This window comes from Lissotriton vulgaris, chromosome 3_1, assembly GCF_964263255.1.
Source record: "Lissotriton vulgaris chromosome 3_1, aLisVul1.2, whole genome shotgun sequence".
In the NCBI taxonomy this organism is placed as follows: Eukaryota; Metazoa; Chordata; class Amphibia; order Caudata; family Salamandridae; genus Lissotriton; species Lissotriton vulgaris.
This window is the reverse complement of record NC_141689.1, coordinates 16482171-16509266: the sequence shown is the minus strand read 5'-3', so window position 1 is coordinate 16509266 and position 27096 is coordinate 16482171. Positions and strand designations below refer to the sequence as shown.

The 27096-nt window shown below is 47.5% G+C and overlaps 1 protein-coding gene across 1 annotated transcript in view; it reads left to right on the top strand.

Moving 5' to 3' along the window:
• Positions 1-27096, top strand: part of LOC147725831 (uncharacterized) — a 166909-nt gene that overhangs the window by 132820 nt on the left and 6993 nt on the right. The window contains exon 7 of the mRNA XM_086960005.1: positions 21568-21689. Coding sequence (XP_086816131.1) covers positions 21568-21689 — 122 coding nt within the window. The remainder of the gene's footprint in view (positions 1-21567; positions 21690-27096) is intronic.

Genomic DNA, 27096 nt, shown 5'->3' with positions numbered 1-27096 from the left:
AAGTTCAACGCTCGACCCCTCCATTCCTTCCTGCACTCCCAACATGCGTATGTTATTTCTGGGGGCTCTCCCTTCCTGGTCCTCCAGCTTGAGGGCCATCTGCTTGTGCTGGTGTACCAGTTTGTTCACACGTTTTTCCAGCGTCTTCGAGGAGGTCTGAAGCTCTCGTATATCTGACTTGTTCGCCTTGGCCTTTTCCGTAGTTTTGTCGAGGTACGCTCGGAGAAGGTTGACCTCAATCGAAATGTTATCCATTTTCATCTCCAGGTTAGTGCCCAGCGTTTGTATCGCCGTCATGATGAAGGCCAAAGACGGCTCTTTTGGGCCTGCTTGTTCTTCAGATGCATTCCCGGCCTGGTCCTGTCCCACCGGGACTGCATACTTATCCAACTTGTTGGTCTGGGTGGCCATATTGTTTTTAGGCCTCATAACGGTGACTCGTGCGCACTGAGAGTTGCGTTGTGGGCCTCAACCCTCTCCAGGTCAGTTAGGATGTGGCAGGGCGGGTGGACCACACTTCCAGGGCTGTCCCCCCATTCCCGTTCCCAGGGAGATGCCTCGTGGGTCCCAGCCCTGTCCCTCTCGTGCCTGGTGTTGGAATAGATACGCTGTCTCTGCCATGTTTGGGGCCTCCCCCACGACCTCCTCTAGGCTTTCTCCGTGTCCTGGCATTCTGCCGGTCCCCAGTCCCGGGTCAGCCTCCCCACGATCTGCCTCACCTTTTGCTATGGGTCAGAGCAGCCACACTTCAAGGGCAAGGCTCAAAAGTCAAGACGACCCACGCAGTCCTGCCGCCCCCGGTGCTCTGCGCCACCGGGTCTATTTTGCCGTCCGTTGCCTGAGCTCACATCTCTATCTCTGGGGGGGTCTTTCTCAGACCTGCCAGTCTTTGCCCCGGGCTTCGGGTTTCGTCGTCTCGGTGGTGTCCTCTCCTCTCACCATGCCCGGCCCCACAGACTCCAAGATCGTCCCTTTGCTCCCAGTAACTGGAGGCTCCGGTCTATATCTTCGGAGGTATCACTGCGTAGGCCATGTCTTCCACCTGAGTGGTGCTGCTTTCACTGGGGACGAGGTCCGACCCACACAGAGGCCAAGGACTTTCCAAGGGTCGACTCACCTCCGTGGGTCCCCCGCTGTTGTTGGCCCAGTCGCTACAGAGCAGTCCCCGGCGCGCACTGCCTCACCACGGTCAGGCCTCAAGCAGGGGGCTTGAGTGGTCAGTTTGCCCGGCCGTGCAGGTCCAGCGCCTCCGCCAGCCGCCCAGGTCCTGCGATACGGGAGCTTTTCTCCATGCCGGAGGCGCGTTTCACCCTCGGAGTTTCGTCCACCATCAGCTATCCGCAACGGCTATGTCAGGGTTGCGCTGGAGTGTGCCTCGGGGCGGATCAAGAACGGATATTGTAGGCGACAGACTTAGCCCTGGCGGGGCTCCCCTTCTAGGCAGCCATCTTCACTGGCGCCTGGCCACACCCCCCCATTTGTACATAGATTTAATGTTTCCAATACTCACAGATGCTCAGAGTGGGCTCTGGAGATCAGCTGTTGCTAGGTCTCAGCAACACACACCTTTAGCTGTCCGTAGGCAACTTTGTTGTTTCCAATACCAAGCAATCGCTGAGACGTGACTTTGGGTCACCCCTTGCTCATGATTCGATGGCTTTGTTTTCCATCTAAGTTCTCCTCTCTTGATTGGATGGCTGTGTTTCTTGGTCTTGTGTTTGTCCCACCCAGGAACATTTCAGTCCCGCTTGTGTCTTATCAGTGCTTACTTCAGAGGACTTTTTGGGGGATTTCTTTACAGACAATTTTACCGCTTCATAACCTCTTAAAGTGGGCTCCATGTCTGCTCATGATTGGTTGGCTTTTTTCCCTTTTCCACTCTTATACTCTGGGTGTGTGGCCTCTGCCTTCACCTTTGTGTCTAAGCTGTGTCCCCCCCCCTCCTTTGTCCCTGTCTGTCCAGTGTGGTAGCCCTGCTTGCTCCCATGATCATTGAACACCCGCCTCATGCCTCTAAGCCCCCCACTCATATATGTTAAGAAAAGACACTGATCTACTGCATGAACAGAGTTCTTTCACTCTTATCTATGTTCATGGCTGATGCCACCTGTGTGCAGCTTCATTGAAAGTGGCATGACAGGAAACAAGTCTTTCAAATTCATTTCAACTTATAACTGTTAGAACTCTTTCCCTTGCTTGACATCACCTTCAGGATACCTTACTTTTTGTATAGGTTTTATTTCACTATTTCTTCCACAGCCTTTATTCTGTTTGCAAATTAAAGGCAAAAAGAACAACTGGATCTGGACAGTCATTCAAGTGAAGAAACGATTTGCAATAAATGAGTCCAAATGAAAAAAGAGCATGTTTCAGGTCATGAGGCCCTTTTAAGAGTAACCACTGAAAGAAGATTATGAAGGAAAAACAACCAATCTATGAGCGGCCAACCATTCACCAAACGACAGAACATAGAACTCGCCGGCTTGTTGCGGACACACTGAGCTCTGCAGACCTCGCACTTAAAAAACAAACATTTGCAATGCAATCGGTCTCGCCTTTGGGACCTTATCATTTTTAAGTGATGCACCACATTATTGCACATTACTGCAACAGAGCTTGTTTTGTTTGTGCTTGCCAACTGCTAATAAGGACTATTAGTGTCTGCATCTCCAGCTGTGACAACGCTAGATGTTGGCCTGATAATGACACAATAATATTCTCTAAAGTCAGGTCTGTTCATGTGATATCAATTTCGGGGAAGTCATACTTAATTTTCTAGCCTGCATAAACAAACCTCCTTTGGGGCACAAATGTCGCAACTATGCGTATTTACGCAACAAACCATGAGAAGGGGCTGCCATCCTAATAGAAATTGCATTTTAACTCTAATTGTTGTTTTCACTTCTGGAATAATTATTTTTGCTGCATGGTTGAGAAGACACCACCTGTCCGGGTTCTCATTACTCTTTTCAACCTATGTAAATAGTATTGCTGTTAACCAAGCAACACATTAACATTCAGGTTACCTGGCCAAGTATGATGGAATTCCAGCAGTATGCCAGAATCGTAAGTCACCGTGCCTCAAGCATCCAAATTTTTGTCTGTAGATGAAGAAGAGGCTAAGCACACCCCTCACAAAAACAAATACTTAACCTCAAAGCTGCTATGGAACGTCCTGCTCCAGTGCTGGACGTTCCATTGCGCAGGTGAGGTTTGAATGTTCAACGGCCGACTGCAGCACTCCCGAGGTAGTGGTGCCGTCAGCCACCGAACGTGCGCAGCACCTAAGGGGTTAAAGCAGGGTGAACAAACAAACCAACCAACATATACACACTCTAAGCAAAATATTCAGCTTTACACACACACACATACATGCAAACACTTTCAGCAAAACAGACACAAGCAGGCAGTCAGATAGACACACACAGCAAAAATTAAGGAGGAAAACAATCAGAAAACCAGTGAAATGCAAATAACAAATGTAGAAACATCAACAAATGGACAAACACATATACACAACAGTTTCTTGTTCTCTCTCACTTAAGCACACCCAGATACACAGGCTAGAGCACATAAATAGACCCATGGCAACTTTGTGTTTCCCACACACACACACACACACATGGACAGATGGCCCCAAACAGGAAGAAACACAAACAGTTACAAATGTACAGACCAGCATATAATATGATTCAAACACTGCCTCATGTAGATGCGTCGCAACAAACTAGGATATGCACATACACTTACTGAGAGCCACATGGAAGGAAACAAAACAACTTCGGCCCTCCCTTCCATGTAAACATAACCACCGAGTGCAACGGAGGAACCTTACAAAATGAGAGCGAGAATGGGACAAAGAAAAAGGGAGAGCCAGACTAAAGATGGGCTAGAACAGGGACTGGAGAAAGGGAGAGGGAGAGAAGGGATGACCAACAGACTAAAACATGGTCCATGAAGAGGAAGAAGAAAAGGGGAAAACTGTGCAGTGAGAGCAACTGAGATGGCATGAAGAGGGGTGATGAGAGACATGAAAGAAAAGAATGTTAGTAAAAGGGAAGGAGGAGTAAAAATAGAATAAAGCGAGAGAAAATGTGTAATAGACCATTAAGTACTGTTTTTTCAATGTTTTTAATTGGCTATCATCTAAACAACTGAAATGCAGCCCCAATAAAACTGAGATTTTTGTTTTAACTCTAAATCTGAGGCATGTAGAACTTAGTGGCCGCAAGACATTCCTCCCCCATTTAAACAACAAAGTGCAGTAAAAAACCTAGGAATTCAAATTTACAACACTCTGACTTTCCAACCCTAAATTCATACACTGGTGGGATGCTGTTTTGGGATCATACACCCTCTAAAAAATGCTTTCCTTTTCTGTGAGTTGAAACTAGGAAATGGATGGTAAAAGCCCTGATCACCTCAAGGCTTGACTATGGAACTTCTCATTATTTAGACCTCCAAGACTATCTTCTCAGCTGCTTACAGGTGGTCCATAATGAGGCAGGCAGAATAATTCTCAATCTGGCCCCAAGAACACACATGACCTCACACTTGAGCATGCTTCATTGGCTGTCCAGTAAAAAGAGGATTCTTTTTAAGACATTAGTCCTGGCACATAAAGCCCTCCATGAGACCAGATACAGTTTTGATGAAGGAATGAAGGACATTGTACCCTGGATAAGCAGAAGCTGCCTGAAGCCCAACTTGGAGAAAATGGAAGTCCTCATTCCTCAGTTCCACCCCTCCACGTGGAACGACACCTGTTGGCCCCCGCTCTCGGCAACCTTCTCTCACCCACAGACCACGCCCTGAACCTTGTCATCATATTTGACTCCTCCCTCACCATACACCGACAAATCAACGCTGTGTCTTCCTTGTGCTTTAATGCCCTCTGCATACTCTGCAAGACCTTCATATGGATCCCCCTCAAATTCAGGAAGACCATCACTCATGCACTCAAAACCAGCAGACTGGACTATGGGAATGCCCTCTATGCCAGAATCAAGAAATCTCAACTCCACAAACTACATACCATCCAGAACGCTGCAGCCAGACTCGTCCTTAGCATCCGCTGACAAGACCACATCTCCCAGCACCTATGAGACCTCCAACGGCTGCCTGTCGAAAAAAGAGTGATGTTCAAGCTGCTCACACACACCTACAAATCCCTCCACACCACTCTACCCAATACCTCAAAAAAAGAGTCTTTTTCTACACCCTGAAGAGAAACCTCCTCTCCACTGGGGGGAAGAGCCTTTTCCTACATCGCATCCAAAACCTGGAACAGACTCCCCCTCAGCATCCGACAAACCCCCACACTGCAAACATTCAGGACAAGCCTTAAGACTTGGCTTTTCAGATGAGTCAGAGCTGCCCAACGTCTCCCATCCCCCTAGCGCTGTGAGACCCTTACGGGTAAGTAGTGCGCTTTACAAATCCCTGGTTGATTGATTGATAAGTAGGGAGCTGTGTACCAGCAGAGGAGAATATGTGTATATGTCCGTCTCCACAAGAGGAATACAGTCTGGACAGAGCTACTTAAATTTATCCAGTCTAGTACTGGTGGAAGATCGTTCTCATTTCTTGGTTTGAAGGCATAGAATACATTTCTTCGAGAACTCCATACCATCTCAGAGCTTCCTGTTACCAGGAAAAAGATAAAAACCATCACTTTTGTAAAGCTTGCAAGCTGTCCTTTGTTCAGCGCTGGGACACTCCCTGGAGTATGCGTGCACTATACAAAGGCCATTTAATTTCATTTCATTTCATGCATAGCTGCCTAGGTTTGAGATTGCTTATGTGTGACATTTTCATCGTTTCATGAGTGACATTCAACGATCAATCAGTGTAAAAAATAAAAGACACTTTCTCATAAGTAAATCAAGCAATGAAGTCCATGGAAACAGATAAGAACCAGAAGTTACACCCATATGAGCAACAAGAAACCTAAGAGGATCTAGAAACTGCTGCAAAAGCACGTGAAATGGAAGGCCACTAATGTCTCTCTCTCATGTGTTCATTTATTTTATAGCGCTCCGCGTATTAGTGTAGGGTGTCAAAGCACTTTAAATTATAGGTGTGAATCAGCATATAGGAAAGGTTACATAAGACAGGTGAGGATTACAATTTGTAGAATCACGCCATTTATACTAGTAAGCAGCATATTTTAAGAGTGTATGGCCCAGAGAAGCACATCATCAGGATTTAAAACGTACTACAGTGGTTGGTTTTACTAAAAACAATGTATTTCTACCCAAGACTTTTAGCAACATTAGTATAAAGAAAAACTGCGGGGAAATGTAATGTTATATCGTATACCCCAGAGTTTGAATACAGCTACTTCAAAGCAGTTCATAAGTAATTGTCTTACATTAGGATTGTAACTTACGAACAGCAAGTAACAAAAGTATCTCTGTGGCAAAAGCAGTAACCCACTGAGCTTGCCACATAAAATGACCTTTAGTGACCTGCCAGGTACATGTTCTGTGCAGCAGGCACATTCAACCTCTGCACTACTTCAGGAGGGTGAAATCTGCCTCTAGGCAAAGCACTGATCTTGCTCCAGCAAAAAAATATTCACAAGAGTTACCTCAGCATGATTCTAATTGTTGCCTGAAAACTCTAGGCCACACAAGGAATTCTACTATCTAAAGGTATGGTTCTCCTCTTGTAGTGGTGCCTAGAAAATAAAAGCCAGTAGACCAACCAGCGTCATTGGTAATGGCAAACTTGGTGATGTCTGAGGTGAGAAGGAGAGTGGAGAAATTGCTTCTTTTGGAACTAGGGTCTTCACACTCCCAGAAAGCTCGGTGTCATGCTTCATCATATGGACGTGCTCCTCAGTGGGTTGGCGCTGCAACGCCCAATGGGCGCCCATAGAGGGGCTCTTCAATGGAGATCTTTTGTTCCTAGTTGTATGATGAAGTGGAGGTGTGTGGGCTGTAATGTGTAGGTATAGAGGAAAGGTGATTTAAAAGAAGTAATATAGTCCAAATAAAACTTGCATTCTGGCTGGCTATCCACCTCAATAAAACAAACAGAGTGGCAGCTTGTCTGACACAAGGGTTCAGTTAAAGCTATGCGGATGAGCCTGGAGACTTATTAGAGATTTTCTGCAGTTTCTTCAGTTACTTCTGACTTGAGAGGGAATCTAGTAATGACTTGATGTCCTGCAACTAATCAAATGACCAAACCCATTGGCACTGCCCATCCATCAACATATTGTGGAGATTGCAATTTGAGCACAATGCCCCCAGGTGTGCATGCACTGCCCTAAGGGAGTTTCAAGGCCATACGTACCATGTTCAAGTGCATCTGCAAGTCCCAGAATACAGCATATTGTTCTCAAACATACTGGCCGTCAAAAATACCATGACCTCATGTCATTAGAGGCTAAGGGCTCCTTCCACGTGCTTTAACTTCGTGAATGAGGCTTGTTTTGTTACTATTTAATTTGAACTTTCTTGATGCATTAGTAAGAGAGGATTGTAATGCCACTACCAAGCATGTACTTGTGTGCGTGTGGTGGGGACGTGCATTTGTTCGCTGCTGATACTGTTTCAACTGCAGTACCTAAAAACCTTCTTGAAAATGCTTTCCCCATAATCTGTTAAGGAAGTTTGGGCCGATCTCATGGACAGTTACAACAATGTGTTTTACCTAGCACTTCAGACCATGCCTTGCTATCTCAGTGCAGTGTCTGGCAGATGCTACTATCTGTATGTGTTTCCTGTCCTTACCAAGGAGAGGGAAAGGTGTCAATGCCTCCCAGCTCGTGACAAGCCTACAGTATGGTGATTGACATTGACTGTGCCGCCACTCCCACTGAACTCCGAAAAGGGCCGCACTAGTCCTGGACAACATGTCCAGTGGGGAACATAGAGGATGGCCAGTGGGTGAGCGCAGGTGTAAGTACCTGGCTCCAGCCCACAGCATTCCAGAAATGACGCAGCAGGGGCGCCAGACATTGGCAGGACTCCCGCGGTAGAGGAGCTTAGTGAATAGTGTGTGGGATGTGCCTAATGCAGCACTTAGAGGACCGCACTCTTACAGTGCGTGTGCGGCGGGCAGCCACAGATCTGTCCATGTGCACTAACCTGAGAGGCTCCAGTGCCCCACTCCGACAGAAGGGGCCAATTCAAGATAGATGCCTCCCTCACAGTAGGGCAGTCGCGTAAAGTATTTAAAATGCTTAACTAGTGCATTTGAGTGCTGTGATGTGGATAACCACACTAAAGTGCATTAGTCTAACACCTAATGTGTGGTACTTGGCAGTAGAGTAGTCATGTTCATTACTTCAGCACTTCATAGCCCACCCGAAAGCTTTTGTTATCCCTTTCTCAACCTACAGGTTGTTTGTGAAGGGTAGGAGCCTTAATAAAATAGAAAGGAGGAAGCCCAACATCCTTTAACATATCAAGACTGAAATAAAAGATGTTGTGAAGGGTGCAATAGTGATACACTGCATTACTAATGCCAAAGTGAGAAATGAGGAACGCAGAATAAAGAAAGACGGTTGCTGATAGGTGATCCAAACATTAGCACTTTGCCTCCTAATTTCACTCACACCTCTTGTGCCTTTACCAGTCTTACAGGGTTCAAAATGTGCCACATGTTTTCATTCAAGTGAAACAAGCAAGACAAGGGATGAATGCATGGGGAAACTGCCACAGAGTTTCAGACAATAGGAAACAGAAAGAGAAGATCAGAGGAAGCAGTAACAATAGGTAAGGCAAAAAACAAACAGCGGCAAAGCCTCAAACAACAGTTGCATCCTAGCTACAGAGTTTATTTATTTAGTTGAAAAGCTTTATAAAGTGCAAACAAGATCCAGATGGTTTTCAGAGCGCTGAATAAAAAGAAAACCGAGGTTGAAGTGAAGAAACAATATAAGTACAATACAACAAAGCGCCATGAGAAGAACATGAAGCATAAAAATAAATGTGGGTGCTAGTGCTAGGGGAAGAAGAGGTAGCAAGTGAGCATGTAGAAGCCCACGTAGATGTGGCCGAGCAGTTCCAGCATCAAATTACTTCCAAAGAGCGACAAAATACAATTTAAACCCCAAGTAAGGGAAGTGTCTAGCAGCTGACAGGGAGGCTACTACTGATGAAGTTCTGCTGCAAAGGTCTTTAAGATCTGCCAAGTGCCAGTACTGCTGCAAAGGTCTTTAAGATCTGCCAAGTGCCAGTACTGCTGCAAAGGTCTTTAAGATCGGACAAGTGCCAGTACTGCTGCAAAGGTCTTTAAGATCTGCCAAGTGCCAGTACTGCTGCAAAGGTCTTTAAGATCGGACAAGTGCCAGTACTGCTGCAAAGGTCTTTAAGATCGGACAAGTGCCAGTACTGCTGCAAAGGTCTTTAAGATCTGCCAAGTGCCAGTACTGCTGCAGAGGTCTTTAAGATCTGCCAAGTGCCAGTACTGCTGCAAAGGTCTTTAATATCTGCCAAGTGCCAGTACTGCTGCAAAGGTCTTTAAGATCGGCCAAGTGCCAGTACTGCTGCAAAGGTCTTTAAGATCGGACAAGTGCCAGTACTGCTGCAAAGGTCTTTAAGATCTGCCAAGTGCCAGTACTGCTGCAAAGGTCTTTAAGATCTGCCAAGTGCCAGTACTGCTGCAAAGGTCTTTAAGATCGGCCAAGTGCCAGTACTGCCGCAAAGGTCTTTAAGATCTGCCAAGTGCCAGTACTGCTGCAAAGGTCTTTAAGATCTGCCAAGTGCCAGTACTGCCGCAAAGGTCTTTAAGATCTGCCAAGTGCCAGTACTGCTGCAAAGGTCTTTAAGATCTGCCAAGTGCCAGTACTGCCCCAAAGGTCTTTAAGATCTGCCAAGTGCCAGTACTGCCGCAAAGGTCTTTAAGATCTGCCAAGTGCCAGTACTGCTGCAAAGGTCTTGGACATCTGCTAAGTGCCAGTACTGCTGCAAAGGTCTTGGACATCTGCTAAGTGCCAGTACTGCTGCAAAGGTCTTTAAGATCTGCCAAGTGCCAGTACTGCTGCAAAGGTCTTTAAGATCTGCCAAGTGCCAGTACTGCTGCAAAGGTCTTTAAGATCTGCCAAGTGCCAGTACTGCTGCAAAGGTCTTTAAGATCGGCCAAGTGCCAGTACTGCTGCAAAGGTCTTTAAGATCTGCCAAGTGCCAGTACTGCTGCAAAGGTCTTTAAGATCTGCCAAGTGCCAGTACTGCTGCAAAGGTCTTTAAGATCTGCCAAGTGCCAGTACTGCTGCAAAGGTCTTTAAGATCTGCCAAGTGCCAGTACTGCTGCAAAGGTCTTTAAGATCGGCCAAGTGCCAGTACTGCTGCAAAGGTCTTTAAGATATGCCAGGTGCCAGTACTGCTGCAAAGAACGCGAAGATATGCCAAGTGCCCGTACTGCGGCAAAGGTCTTGGACATCTGCTAATGTCAGTGTTTCTGCAAAGATCTTGAGGATCCCCCCCAGTGCCAGTACTGCCGCAAAGATCTTGAAGATATCCTAAGTGCCAGTACTGCAGCAAAGGTCTAGCAGGAGTGCTGAGAAGTGCAGTAGTGCCATACAGTTCCTGCAGATCTGCTGATAATTGCCAGTAGTGTCACAAATGTGTTGCAGAAGTTTGTTGTTCCTGTGCTCGTGCAATGGACAAAAAAAAGCAGCCACTCACTCTCTCTTAGTTTGTCCATGTGCTCCTGAGACAGACAGCAGAAGCCTCTGCCAATCGTTCTCTCCCTGAGTCTGCTGTTCCTGCGCTCCTGAGATGGACAGCAGAAACCACAGACACTTGCTTTCGCTTACTTTATGTTCCTGCGCTCCTGAGACGGACAGCAGAAACCACAGACACTTGCTTTCGCTTAGTTTATGTTCCTGCACTCCTGAGACGGACAGCAGAAACCACAGACACTTGCTTTCGCTTACTTTATGTTCCTGCGCTCCTGAGACGGACACCAGAAACCACAGACACTTGCTTTCGCTTACTTTATGTTCCTGCGCTCCTGAGACGGACAGCAGAAACCACAGACACTTGCTTTCGCTTACTTTATGTTCCTGCGCTCCTGAGACGGACAGCAGAAACCACAGACACTTGCTTTCGCTTAGTTTATGTTCCTGCACTCCTGAGACGGACAGCAGAAACCACAGACACTTGCTTTCGCTTACTTTATGTTCCTGCACGCGTGAGATGGACAGCAGAAACCACAGACACTTGCTTTCGCTTACTTTATGTTCCTGCGCTCCTGTGATGGACAGCAGAAACCACAGACACTTGCTTTCGCTTACTTTATGTTCCTGCGTTCCTGAGACGGACAGCAGAAACCACAGACACTTGCTTTTGCTTACTTTATGTTCCTGCGCTCCTGAGATGGACAGCAGAAACCACAGACACTTGCTTTCACTTACTTTATGTTCCTGCGCTCCTGAGTCGGACAGCAGAAACCACATACACTTGCTTTTGCTTACTTTCTGTTCCTGCGCTCCTGAGACGGACAGCAGAAACCACAGACACTTGCTTTTGCTTACTTTATGTTCCTGCGCTCCTGAGACAGACAGCAGAAACCACAGACACTTGCTTTCGCTTACTTTATGTTCCTGTGCTCCTGAGACGGACAGCAGAAACCACAGACACTTGCTTTCGCTTACTTTATGTTCCTGCGCTCCTGAGACGGACAGCAGAAACCACAGACACTTGCTTTCGCTTACTTTATGTTCCTGCGCTCCTGAGATGGACAGCAGAAACCACAGACACTTGCTTTCGCTTACTTTCTGTTCCTGCGCTCCTGAGACGGACAGCAGAAACCACAGACACTTGCTTTCGCTTACTTTATGTTCCTGCGCTCCTGAGACGGACAGCAGAAACCACAGACACTTGCTTTCGCTTACTTTATGTTCCTGCGCTCCTGAGACGGACAGCAGAAACCACAGACACTTGCTTTCGCTTACTTTATGTTCCTGTGCTCCTGAGACGGACAGCAGAAACCACAGACACTTGCTTTCGCTTACTTTCTGTTCCTGCGCTCCTGAGACGGACAGCAGAAACCACAGACACTTGCTTTCGCTTACTTTATGTTCCTGCGCTCCTGTGATGGACAGCAGAAACCACAGACACTTGCTTTCGCTTACTTTATGTTCCTGCGCTCCTGAGACGGACAGCAGAAACCACAGACACTTGCTTTCGCTTAGTTTATGTCCTGCGCTCCTGGGATGGACAGCAGAAACCACAGATACTTGCTTTCGCTTAGTTTATGTCCTGCGCTCCTGGGATGGACAGCAGAAACCACAGATACTTGCTTTCGCTTACTTTATGTTCCTGCGCTCCTGAGACGGACAGCAGAAACCACAGACACTTGCTTTCGCTTACTTTATGTTCCTGTGCTCCTGAGACGGACAGCAGAAACCACAGACACTTGCTTTTGCTTACTTTATGTTCCTGCGCTCCTGAGACGGACAGCAGAAACCACAGACACTTGCTTTCGCTTACTTTATGTTCCTGCGCTCCTGTGATGGACAGCAGAAACCACAGACACTTGCTTTCGCTTACTTTATGTTCCGTTGCTCCTGGGATGGACAGCAGAAACCACAGACACTTGCTTTCGCTTACTTTCTGTTCCTGCGCTCCTGAGACGGACAGCAGAAACCACAGACACTTGCTTTCGCTTACTTTATGTTCCTGCGCTCCTGTGATGGACAGCAGAAACCACAGACACTTGCTTTCGCTTACTTTATGTTCCTGCGCTCCTGAGACGGACAGCAGAAACCACAGACACTTGCTTTCGCTTAGTTTATGTCCTGCGCTCCTGGGATGGACAGCAGAAACCACAGATACTTGCTTTCGCTTAGTTTATGTCCTGCGCTCCTGGGATGGACAGCAGAAACCACAGATACTTGCTTTCGCTTACTTTATGTTCCTGCGCTCCTGAGACGGACAGCAGAAACCACAGACACTTGCTTTCGCTTACTTTATGTTCCTGTGCTCCTGAGACGGACAGCAGAAACCACAGACACTTGCTTTCGCTTACTTTATGTTCCTGCGCTCCTGAGACGGACAGCAGAAACCACAGACACTTGCTTTCGCTTACTTTATGTTCCTGCGCTCCTGTGATGGACAGCAGAAACCACAGACACTTGCTTTCGCTTAGTTTATGTCCTGCGCTCCTGGGATGGACAGCAGAAACCACAGATACTTGCTTTCGCTTAGTTTATGTCCTGCGCTCCTGGGATGGACAGCAGAAACCACAGATACTTGCTTTCGCTTACTTTATGTTCCTGCGCTCCTGAGACGGACAGCAGAAACCACAGACACTTGCTTTCGCTTACTTTATGTTCCTGTGCTCCTGAGACGGACAGCAGAAACCACAGACACTTGCTTTCGCTTACTTTATGTTCCTGCGCTCCTGAGACGGACAGCAGAAACCACAGACACTTGCTTTCGCTTACTTTATGTTCCTGCGCTCCTGAGACGGACAGCAGAAACCACAGACACTTGCTTTTGCTTAGTTTATGTTCCTGCGCTCCTGAGATGGACAGCAGAAACCACAGACACTTGCTTTCGCTTACTTTATGTTCCTGCGCTCCTGAGACGGACAGCAGAAACCACAGACACTTGCTTTTGCTTACTTTATGTTCATGCGCTCCTGAGACGGACAGCAGAAACCACAGACACTTGCTTTCGCTTACTTTATGTTCCTGCGCTCCTGAGATGGACAGCAGAAACCACAGACACTTGCTTTTGCTTACTTTATGTTCCTGCGCTCCTGAGATGGACAGCAGAAACCACAGACACTTGCTTTCGCTTACTTTATGTTCCTGCGCTCCTGAGACGGACAGCAGAAACCACAGACACTTGCTTTCGCTTACTTTATGTTCCTGCACTCCTGAGACGGACAGCAGAAACCACAGACACTTGCTTTCGCTTACTTTATGTTCCTGCGCTCCTGAGATGGACAGCAGAAACCACAGACACTTGCTTTCGCTTACTTTATGTTCCTGCGCTCCTGAGATGGACAGCAGAAACCACAGACACTTGCTTTCGCTTACTTTATGTTCCTGCGCTCCTGAGATGGACAGCAGAAACCACAGACACTTGCTTTCGCTTACTTTATGTTCCTGCGCTCCTGAGACGGACAGCAGAAACCACAGACACTTGCTTTCGCTTACTTTATGTTCCTGCGCTCCTGAGATGGACAGCAGAAACCACAGACACTTGCTTTCGCTTAGTTTATGTTCCTGCGCTCCTGAGACGGACAGCAGAAACCACAGACACTTGCTTTCGCTTACTTTATGTTCCTGCGCTCCTGAGACGGACAGCAGAAACCACAGACACTTGCTTTCGCTTAGTTTATGTCCTGCGCTCCTGGGATGGACAGCAGAAACCACAGACACTTGCTTTCGCTTACTTTATGTTCCTGCGCTCCTGAGATGGACAGCAGAAACCACAGACACTTGCTTTCGCTTACTTTATGTTCCTGCGCTCCTGAGATGTACAGCAGAAACCACAGACACTTGCTTTCGCTTACTTTATGTTCCTGCGCTCCTGAGACGGACAGCAGAAACCACAGACACTTGCTTTCGCTTACTTTATGTTCCTGCGCTCCTGAGATGGACAGCAGAAACCACAGACACTTGCTTTCGCTTAGTTTATGTTCCTGCGCTCCTGAGACGGACAGCAGAAACCACAGACACTTGCTTTCGCTTACTTTATGTTCCTGCGCTCCTGAGATGGACAGCAGAAACCACAGACACTTGCTTTCGCTTACTTTATGTTCCTGCGCTCCTGAGACGGACAGCAGAAACCACAGACACTTGCTTTCGCTTACTTTATGTTCCTGCGCTCCTGAGATGGACAGCAGAAACCACAGACACTTGCTTTCGCTTAGTTTATGTTCCTGCGCTCCTGAGACGGACAGCAGAAACCACAGACACTTGCTTTCGCTTACTTTATGTTCCTGCGCTCCTGAGATGGACAGCAGAAACCACAGACACTTGCTTTTGCTTACTTTATGTTCCTGCGCTCCTGAGACGGACAGCAGAAACCACAGACACTTGCTTTCGCTTACTTTATGTTCCTGCGCTCCTGAGACGGACAGCAGAAACCACAGACACTTGCTTTCGCTTACTTTATGTTCCTGCGCTCCTGAGACGGACAGCAGAAACCACAGACACTTGCTTTCGCTTACTTTATGTTCCTGTACTCCTGAGATGTACAGCAGAAACCACAGACACTTGCTTTCGCTTACTTTATGTTCCTGCGCTCCTGAGACGGACAGCAGAAACCACAGACACTTGCTTTCGCTTACTTTATGTTCCTGCGCTCCTGAGATGGACAGCAGAAACCACAGACACTTGCTTTCGCTTACTTTATGTTCCTGCGCTCCTGAGACGGACAGCAGAAACCACAGACACTTGCTTTCGCTTACTTTATGTTCCTGCGCTCCTGAGACGGACAGCAGAAACCACAGACACTTGCTTTCGCTTACTTTATGTTCCTGCGCTCCTGAGACAGACAGCAGAAACCACAGACACTTGCTTTTGCTTACTTTATGTTCCTGCGCTCCTGAGACGGACAGCAGGAACCACAGACACTTGCTTTCGCTTACTTTATGTTCCTGCGCTCCTGAGATGGACAGCAGAAACCACAGACACTTGCTTTCACTTACTTTATGTTCCTGCGCTCCTGAGACGGACAGCAGAAACCACAGACACTTGCTTTCGCTTAGTTTATGTTCCTGCGCTCCTGGGATGGACAGCAGAATCCACAGACACTTGCTTTCGCTTACTTTATGTTCCTGCGCTCCTGAGACGGACAGCAGAAACCACAGACACTTGCTTTCGCTTACTTTATGTTCCTGCGCTCCTGAGACGGACAGCAGAAACCACAGACACTTGCTTTCACTTACTTTATGTTCCAGCGCTCCATGGATGGACAGCAGAAACCACAGACACTTGCTTTCGCTTACTTTATGTTCCTGCGCTCCTGAGACGGACAGCAGAAACCACAGACACTTGCTTTCGGTCACTTTATGTTCCGGTGCTCCTGAGATGTACAGCAGAAACCACAGACACTTGCTTTCGTTTACTTTATATTCCTGCGCTCCTGAAACGGACAGCAGAAACCACAGACACTTGCTTTTGCTTAGTTTATGTTCCTGCGCTCCTGAGACGGACAGCAGAAACCACAGACACTTGCTTTTGCTTACTTTATGTTCATGCGCTCCTGAGACGGACAGCAGAAACCACAGACACTTGCTTTCGCTTACTTTATGTTCCTGCGCTCCTGAGATGGACAGCAGAAACCACAGACACTTGCTTTTGCTTACTTTATGTTCCTGCGCTCCTGAGACGGACAGCAGAATCCACAGACACTTGCTTTCGCTTACTTTATGTTCCTGCGCTCCTGAAACGGACAGCAGAAACCACAGACACTTGCTTTTGCTTACTTTATGTTCCTGCGCTCCTGAGATGGACAGCAGAAACCACAGACACTTGCTTTTGCTTACTTTATGTTCCTGCGCTCCTGAGACGGACAGCAGAAACCACAGACACTTGCTTTCGCTTACTTTATGTTCCTGCGCTCCTGAAACGGACAGCAGAAACCACAGACACTTGCTTTTGCTTACTTTATGTTCCGGTGCTCCTGAGACAGACAGCAGAAGCCTCTGCCAATCGTTCTCTCCCTTAGTCTGCTGTTCCGGTGCTCCTGAGACGGACAGCAGAAACCACAGACACTTGCTTTCGCTTACTTTATGTTCCTGCGCTCCTGAGACGGACAGCAGAAACCACAGACACTTGCTTTCACTTACTTTATGTTCCAGCGCTCCAGGGATGGACAGCAGAAACCACAGACACTTGCTTTCGCTTACGTTATGTTCCTGCGCTCCTGAGACGGACAGCAGAAACCACAGACACTTGCTTTCGGTCACTTTATGTTCCGGTGCTCCTGAGATGTACAGCAGAAACCACAGACACTTGCTTTCGTTTACTTTATATTCCTGCGCTCCTGAAACGGACAGCAGAAACCACAGACACTTGCTTTTGCTTAGTTTATGTTCCTGCGCTCCTGAGACGGACAGCAGAAACCACAGACACTTGCTTTTGCTTACTTTATGTTCCTGCGCTCCTGAGACGGACAGCAGAAACCACAGACACTTGCTTTTGCTTACTTTATGTTCCTGCGCTCCTGAGACGGACAGCAGAAACCACAGACACTTGCTTTCGCTTACTTTATGTTCCTGCGCTCCTGAAACGGACAGCAGAAACCACAGACACTTGCTTTTGCTTACTTTATGTTCCTGCGCTCCTGAGATGGACAGCAGAAACCACAGACACTTGCTTTTGCTTACTTTATGTTCCTGCGCTCCTGAGACGGACAGCAGAAACCACAGACACTTGCTTTCGCTTACTTTATGTTCCTGCGCTCCTGAAACGGACAGCAGAAACCACAGACACTTGCTTTCGCTTACTTTATGTTCCTGCGCTCCTGAGACGGACAGCAGAAACCACAGACACTTGCTTTCGCTTACTTTATGTTCCTGCGCTCCTGAGACGGACAGCAGAAACCACAGACACTTGCTTTCGCTTACTTTATGTTCCTGCGCTCCTGAGATGGACAGCAGAAACCACAGACACTTGCTTTCGCTTAGTTTATGTTCCTGCGCTCCTGAGACGGACAGCAGAAACCACAGACACTTGCTTTCGCTTACTTTATGTTCCTGCGCTCCTGAGATGGACAGCAGAAACCACAGACACTTGCTTTTGCTTACTTTATGTTCCTGCGCTCCTGAGACGGACAGCAGAAACCACAGACACTTGCTTTCGCTTACTTTATGTTCCTGCGCTCCTGAGACGGACAGCAGAAACCACAGACACTTGCTTTCGCTTACTTTATGTTCCTGCGCTCCTGAGACGGACAGCAGAAACCACAGACACTTGCTTTCGCTTACTTTATGTTCCTGTACTCCTGAGATGTACAGCAGAAACCACAGACACTTGCTTTCGCTTACTTTATGTTCCTGCGCTCCTGAGACGGACAGCAGAAACCACAGACACTTGCTTTCGCTTACTTTATGTTCCTGCGCTCCTGAGATGGACAGCAGAAACCACAGACACTTGCTTTCGCTTACTTTATGTTCCTGCGCTCCTGAGACGGACAGCAGAAACCACAGACACTTGCTTTCGCTTACTTTATGTTCCTGCGCTCCTGAGACGGACAGCAGAAACCACAGACACTTGCTTTCGCTTACTTTATGTTCCTGCGCTCCTGAGACGGACAGCAGAAACCACAGACACTTGCTTTTGCTTACTTTATGTTCCTGCGCTCCTGAGACGGACAGCAGGAACCACAGACACTTGCTTTCGCTTACTTTATGTTCCTGCGCTCCTGAGATGGACAGCAGAAACCACAGACACTTGCTTTCACTTACTTTATGTTCCTGCGCTCCTGAGACGGACAGCAGAAACCACAGACACTTGCTTTCGCTTAGTTTATGTTCCTGCGCTCCTGGGATGGACAGCAGAATCCACAGACACTTGCTTTCGCTTACTTTATGTTCCTGCGCTCCTGAGACGGACAGCAGAAACCACAGACACTTGCTTTCGCTTACTTTATGTTCCTGCGCTCCTGAGACGGACAGCAGAAACCACAGACACTTGCTTTCACTTACTTTATGTTCCAGCGCTCCATGGATGGACAGCAGAAACCACAGACACTTGCTTTCGCTTACTTTATGTTCCTGCGCTCCTGAGACGGACAGCAGAAACCACAGACACTTGCTTTCGGTCACTTTATGTTCCGGTGCTCCTGAGATGTACAGCAGAAACCACAGACACTTGCTTTCGTTTACTTTATATTCCTGCGCTCCTGAAACGGACAGCAGAAACCACAGACACTTGCTTTTGCTTAGTTTATGTTCCTGCGCTCCTGAGACGGACAGCAGAAACCACAGACACTTGCTTTTGCTTACTTTATGTTCATGCGCTCCTGAGACGGACAGCAGAAACCACAGACACTTGCTTTCGCTTACTTTATGTTCCTGCGCTCCTGAGATGGACAGCAGAAACCACAGACACTTGCTTTTGCTTACTTTATGTTCCTGCGCTCCTGAGACGGACAGCAGAATCCACAGACACTTGCTTTCGCTTACTTTATGTTCCTGCGCTCCTGAAACGGACAGCAGAAACCACAGACACTTGCTTTTGCTTACTTTATGTTCCTGCGCTCCTGAGATGGACAGCAGAAACCACAGACACTTGCTTTTGCTTACTTTATGTTCCTGCGCTCCTGAGACGGACAGCAGAAACCACAGACACTTGCTTTCGCTTACTTTATGTTCCTGCGCTCCTGAAACGGACAGCAGAAACCACAGACACTTGCTTTTGCTTACTTTATGTTCCGGTGCTCCTGAGACAGACAGCAGAAGCCTCTGCCAATCGTTCTCTCCCTTAGTCTGCTGTTCCGGTGCTCCTGAGACGGACAGCAGAAACCACAGACACTTGCTTTCGCTTACTTTATGTTCCTGCGCTCCTGAGACGGACAGCAGAAACCACAGACACTTGCTTTCACTTACTTTATGTTCCAGCGCTCCAGGGATGGACAGCAGAAACCACAGACACTTGCTTTCGCTTACGTTATGTTCCTGCGCTCCTGAGACGGACAGCAGAAACCACAGACACTTGCTTTCGGTCACTTTATGTTCCGGTGCTCCTGAGATGTACAGCAGAAACCACAGACACTTGCTTTCGTTTACTTTATATTCCTGCGCTCCTGAAACGGACAGCAGAAACCACAGACACTTGCTTTTGCTTAGTTTATGTTCCTGCGCTCCTGAGACGGACAGCAGAAACCACAGACACTTGCTTTTGCTTACTTTATGTTCCTGCGCTCCTGAGACGGACAGCAGAAACCACAGACACTTGCTTTCGCTTACTTTATGTTCCTGCGCTCCTGAGACGGACAGCAGAAACCACAGACACTTGCTTTCGCTTACTTTATGTTCCTGCGCTCCTGAAACGGACAGCAGAAACCACAGACACTTGCTTTTGCTTACTTTATGTTCCTGCGCTCCTGAGATGGACAGCAGAAACCACAGACACTTGCTTTTGCTTACTTTATGTTCCTGCGCTCCTGAGACGGACAGCAGAAACCACAGACACTTGCTTTCGCTTACTTTATGTTCCTGCGCTCCTGAAACGGACAGCAGAAACCACAGACACTTGCTTTTGCTTACTTTATGTTCCTGCGCTCCTGAGACGGACAGCAGAAACCACAGACACTTGCTTTCGCTTACTTTATGTTCCTGCGTTCCTGAGACGGACAGCAGAAACCACAGACACTTGCTTTCACTTACTTTATGTTCCTGCGCTCCTGAGTCGGACAGCAGAAACCACATACACTTGCTTTTGCTTACTTTCTGTTCCTGCGCTCCTGAGACGGACAGCAGAAACCACAGACACTTGCTTTCGCTTACTTTATGTTCCTGCGCTCCTGAAACGGACAGCAGAAACCACAGACACTTGCTTTTTCTTACTTTATGTTCCTGCGCTCCTGAGACGGACAGCAGAAACCACAGACACTTGCTTTCGCTTACTTTATGTTCCTGCGCTCCTGAGACGGACAGCAGAAACCACAGACACTTGCTTTCGCTTACTTTATGTTCCTGCGCTCCTGAGACGGACAGCAGAAACCACAGACACTTGCTTTTGCTTACTTTATGTTCCTGCGCTCCTGAGACGGACAGCAGACACCACAGACACTTGCTTTCGCTTACTTTATGTTCCTGCGCTCCTGAGATGGACAGCAGAAACCACAGACACTTGCTTTCGCTTACTTTATGTTCCTGCGCTCCTGAGATGGACAGCAGAAACAACAGACACTTGCTTTTGCATACTTTATGTTCCTGCGCTCCTGATACGGAAAGCAGAAACCACAGACACTTGCTTTCGCTTACTTTATGTTCCTGCGCTCCTGAGACGGACAGCAGAAACCACAGCCACTTGCTTTCACTTACTTTATGTTCCTGCGCTCCTGAGACGGACAGCAGAAACCAAAGACACTTGCTTTCGCTTACTTTATGTTCCTGCGCTCCTGAGATGGACAGCAGAAACCACAGACACTTGCTTTCGCTTACTTTATGTTCCTGCGCTCCTGAGACGAACAGCAGAAACCACAGACACTTGCTTTCGCTTACTTTATGTTCCTGCACTCCTGAGACGGATAGCAGAAACCACAGACACTTGCTTTCGCTTACTTTATGTTCCTGCACTCCTGGGATGGACAGCAGAAGCTGCTGCCCCTCACGCTCTCTTCGTTTGTTGTTCCTGTGCTCCTGAGGTAGGATGTTTGCCGCAAATCACTCTTTATCACTCAAGCTGGCCTAATCACGTCATTGCTCTCATTTTGAGAGCAATATGAAATTACTGAAATTACTATGGCATAATTAAAGTTTTGCTCAGGCCTAATCATCATCAGCAGAATCTTATACTCACTTATACTGATGTCTGCACCCTGCCCCTGTCTGTGGAGTGATTCCATTGAGTGTGTCTACTGGTGTCCAGGATTAAGCACTGTTTGACTCGTGACTATGTTTTGTTCCAATGTCTGACAGGTCTCAGAGCACCAGGACCAATACGAGGCACTTGTGAAGAGGCAGCTGGACTTTGAAAAGATGTACACCACCCCCGGAAAGTACACCATCCAGGTTTTAGACAGAACAACCATAGATCTCAGGTGGGTGATATGAAACTAGAACACTGCTGCCTGACACAATTCTGATAAAGCAAGAAGAAAATGCATGTGGTGGCTCTGACACCCAATCACATTTGGTACAGTTTTGTCCAATAGACTTCCAGTGTGGTGATCATTTCCCGGCCAGTGATCAATTTACCTTTCTTATTACAGGTGTTTATCACAGACCCTTCAAAACTGAGCTCACAAATGAATATACATTTGTCGTTAAATGCACTAATTTAAGACCAATGTCAGTGGTTCACTAGGTTCTGAAATCCATAAGTTAGCACAGCTTCAGCCACAACTCTGTTTCATTCACAAGCAAGAACCTTCACCCTTGTTGCATTGGTGGTGCTCAGAAGGTGGCATGGGTGACACAGACTGGCACAGATGAAGTATAGACAATGGCATGGGTGACACAGACTGACGCAGATGATGTATAGACACTGTCATGGGTGACACAGACTGGCACAGATGAAGTATAGACAATGGCATGGGTGACACAGACTGACGCAGATGATGTATAGACACTGGCATGGGTGACACAGACTGGCACAGTTGAGGTATAGACACTGACATAAGTGACACGACTGGCACAGATGCTGTATAGTCACTGGCATGGGTGATACAGACAGGCACAGATAATGTATAGGCACTGGTATGGGAGACACAGACAGGCACAGATGATGTATACAATAAACAAAAAGAGAGTAAAGGGATATTATCCACCAAAGTGGACGGAAGAGTACTCCTGATCCCCTAGGCTAGGTATCTATATAACAAAAAAGAAGGAGTACCACCCTAAAAAAGGCTCAGAGGGCGATTTTTGGTGGGATGATTTTCTAATGAGGAAAAAGAAGAAAGTCCTTCTTTCATTTTAATAAACCCCTCACTCACCGACCTGGTCGGTGACATGCTTCATCATCGGGGCCACCTTGACAGCCGAGTGCCATCAAAGTGTGCTGCGACACCTGGAATACAGTGGAGCGGGTATTTGAGTGATGAATGCAAGAAAAAAAGTAGGTATGTTAAAAATTGCCCTGGTATGGCTTATATGTGAAAAATTTATTCTTAAGACTACTGGACAATATTAAAAAAGTGTGTGTAGATACAATAAAGGTTTGATTATGACCAAGTGTATCTGCAATATAAGTGCAAGGTCTACATGTTTCAAACCGAATGGAAAATGCCGGTTTTTCTTCAGGACCAGAAAGGAAATGGGTGGTCAGGGTACACTAACGCCCTGCCATACCTGCATTCCTTTGTTCCCTGTTAACAAAATTAGTTACAGGGCAAAAAGGAGCTGTAACCCGGGGGTGGTTACGCTAGTAGCGAAAAAAACTCCTAATCAGGGGTCATTAGGCTGCACGGGATTAGAGGGAAGGGAGGCCACAGTAGAAATGGAGGGGTAAAATAGGTATACGGCCTGACTAACCCCAAGAAAACACACAGACAGGCACAGATGATGTATAGACACTGGTATGGGAGACCCAGACAGGCACAGATGATGTATAGACACTGGCATGGGAGACACAGACAGGCACAGATGATGTATAGACACGGGTATGGGAGACACAGACAGGCACAGATTATGTATAGACACTGGCATGGGAGACACAGACAGGCACAGATGATGTATAGACACTGGTATGGGAGACACAGACAGGCACAGATGCTGTATAGACACTGGCATGGGTGATACAGACAGGCACAGATGATGTATAGACACTGGTATGGGGGACACAGACAGGCACAGATGATGTATAGACACTGGTATGGGAGACACAGACAGGCACAGATGATGTATAGACACTGGCATGGGAGACACAGACAGGCACAGATGATGTATAGACACTGGAATGGGAGACACAGACAGGCACAGATGCTGTATAGACACTGGCATGGGTGATACAGACAGGCACAGATGATGTATAGACACTGGTATGGGGGACACAGACAGGCACAGATGATGTATAGACACTGGTATGGGAGACAGACAGGCACAGATGATGTATAGACACTGGTATGGGAGACACAGACTGGCACAGTTGAGGTATAGACACTGGCAAGGGATATACAGACTGGCATAGATTATGTATAGACACTGACATGAGAGACACAGACTGGCCCAGATGCTGTATAGACACTGGCATGGGAGACACAGACAGGCACAGATGATGTATAGACACTGGCATGGGAGACACAGACAGGCACAGATGATGTATAGACGCTGGCATGGGTGACACCGACTGGCACAGTTGAGGTATAGACACTGGCAAGGGATATATAGACTGGCATAGATTATGTATAGACACTGACATGAGAGACACAGACTGGCCCAGATGCTGTATAGACACTGGCATGGGAGACACAGACAGGCACAGATGATGTATAGACACTGGTATGGGAGACACAGACTGGCACAGTTGAGGTATAGACACTGGCAAGGGATATACAGACTGGCATAGATTATGTATAGACACTGACATGAGAGACACAGACTGGCCCAGATGCTGTATAGACACTGGCATGGGAGACACAGACAGGCACAGATGATGTATAGACACTGGCATGGGAGACACAGACAGGCACAGATGATGTATAGACGCTGGCATGGGTGACACCGACTGGCACAGTTGAGGTATAGACACTGGCAAGGGATATATAGACTGGCATAGATTATGTAAAGACACTGGCATAAGTGACACAGACAGGCACAGATGCTGTATAGACACTGGTATGGGAGACACAGACAGGCACAGATGCTGTATAGACACTGACATGAGAGTCACAGACTGGCCCAGATGCTGTATAGACACTGGTATGGGAGACACAAACAGACACAGATGATGTATAGACACTGGCATGGGTGACACAGACTGGCACATTTGAGGTATAGACACTGGCAAGTGATATACAGACTGGCATAGATTATGTATAGACACTGACATGAGAGTCACAGACTGGCCCAGATGCTGTATAGACACTGGCATGGGAGACACAAACAGGCACAGATGATGTATAGACACTGGTATGGGAGACACAGACTGGCACAGATGATGTATAGATAGTGGCATGGGTGCCGGACAAAGGCTTGTTGGAAGAAACCCTGACTTCATGTTGGGCAAACACTTTACTCTACAATGAAGATACACAGCAATTGTATTGCAATGTTAATAGCAAATTCAACATGCATTAGAGGAAACTTGCCACCAGCCACCATTTATTACACTATTTTCATCACCATTCTTATGCCAGTATCTTTATGTAATTTGGTATCCATGATATGAAATATAATATGCTCCATGTGAGAAGTTGGCCTGATATATGATGTTCACTAGTTCTAGTGACCACCTTGTATCAGTCCATACAACCCTTATGATGATTGGTTGTAAGTCAACCTTATAGACCAGCTATCCTAGGGGTAGCATGGACAAAAGCTGTCTTAGGCTAAACTCTGTAAAGGCATGTGAAGCAAGCTGTTTTACCATATACACTCTCCTTAAATACCAAATGAAAGGACACCACACAGATATATATTGAAAATATATACATATTTATATAAAACAAGTATCCCCTATACTCTTTATGAGCACAGAAGCAAATGCGTTAAAACAAAACAGTGTTTAAATTTACAAAAGTTGCACAATATGGATAGGCCCGGATGACCACTCAAACCAGTTACTAAAATAGTGGTATAAGAACCACATATCTAAAAGGAAGAAGGCCTAGGGCCTTGAGAATCGCTGGGACTGCAAGAAGCTAACAAGAGTTAGTGACCAGGTGGCCCACGGATTAAGTGTGCAGTGTTAGAAGTTACACGCGGGCGCCCATTGACTTTCAATGGGTGCGTAAAAGTTACAAAGTTAATGCAAAGGGTGTCTTCTGGATGGACCAGAACCTAACAACTTAAAACCTAGACACTAGAGATGTTACTCTACACAGGAGCACCGGAGTGCCAGCGTTACCTCACCCACAGGAAGCGGGTGCATAGGTGTGAAAGTGAGTCGGGTTTCGTCGTGCAGTTCAAGGGAGCCTGAAGATGATGATGCTGCAGGCGGCAAGTCGGGAAGTATTCCGGTGGATCCAAGGGTGGATCTGAAGAAGGGAAGACCTGAAAGCAGAGGGGACAATGTTCAAAGTCACTAGCCAATGACTACCGTGGAACCAGGAGGGAACCAGGCGATGTCGGGTGCCAACAGGTGAAGAAGTGAAGATTGTCTCTGCAGCCACGTGGACACAAAGAGGTCAGCAATGTCCAGGAGTCGATCACGAGCTGTCCCACAAAGGCTCTAGCTGATGGCTGTGTCGGTTTCCTGATTAGAGCAAACAGGCCTTGGGTAATTCAAGCCATGCAGGAAACGATGCAGCCTTCTTAATCTGACCAGCAAGGTCAGAGGGGCTGCTCCTTTTCACAGGAGCAAGGGCCAGTCTGGAGCAACCAGACCAGCAGTGTAGATTTCCGATTTCGTCGCCAAGCTGGCCACTAGCCAACGGACCAGTGACCGGGATGACTCATCAAGTGGCAAAATGCACAAGGGCCCCATGCAGATAGCGGAGATGCTGGAGGGCTGCTTTTCGTTGCAGATGGTGCTCTATGGTGGGGCTTCTCAAACCCCAAAGCACAGCATCGAGGATGCCTCGGGTGCTGCGCAGTCAGCTTCTCGTGGACCTTCCAAGATGGCCGGTCCCACATCTCTCGGTGCCTCCACGGGTCTCTTCTTTTCAGGGACTGTGGATCGGGCTCTGATATGTCTGGAAATTCAGGTCTTGTTGTGCTATGGACTCGGGCTCGGGCGGGAGGCAGTGACAAAGCAGACGTCGAGTTGCTGGATGGTGCCTGTATTCACAGGGTGGTCACTCCTTGGCCACAAGGGAGATGCTCTTCAGTCTTCTGTGCAGCAGAATGTCAAAGTCCAGTTTTCTACTTATTTCAAGTCGAGTTCAGGATGATCTGAAGTCTTAGGACACAGCTCCTACTCTTAAACCAAATCTAGGGGCCGGATCACCTGCTAGGTCCCTCCTCTGGGTGGGACCTGGAAGGGTGGTGGTTACACCCCCTTTCCTTTGTCCAGTTTCGTGCCAGGACTGGGGCTGGAAAACACCACAGCTCCGGTTTGAACTGGCATATGCACAGGGACACCATGTGTGCCCCAGACATGTCTCATTCTATTCAGCCCTCCCTAACCCTCTACGCAAAATCCTGTCGGGGTGGTGCAAGCACCTCCCCTGACAGGAAACCCTTTGTCTACGCCACACAAGCTGGAAGGACTCCCAGCAGCAGGAGGTCAGACTTGTGTCTGTGGTGGCAGCATCCATTTTGTGATGCTGAGGCTCAAGTTTAACTTCTCCCGGGTTTCAGGTTAGGTACATGTCACCTCCCTCTAGAAGGATGGAATGCTACCCC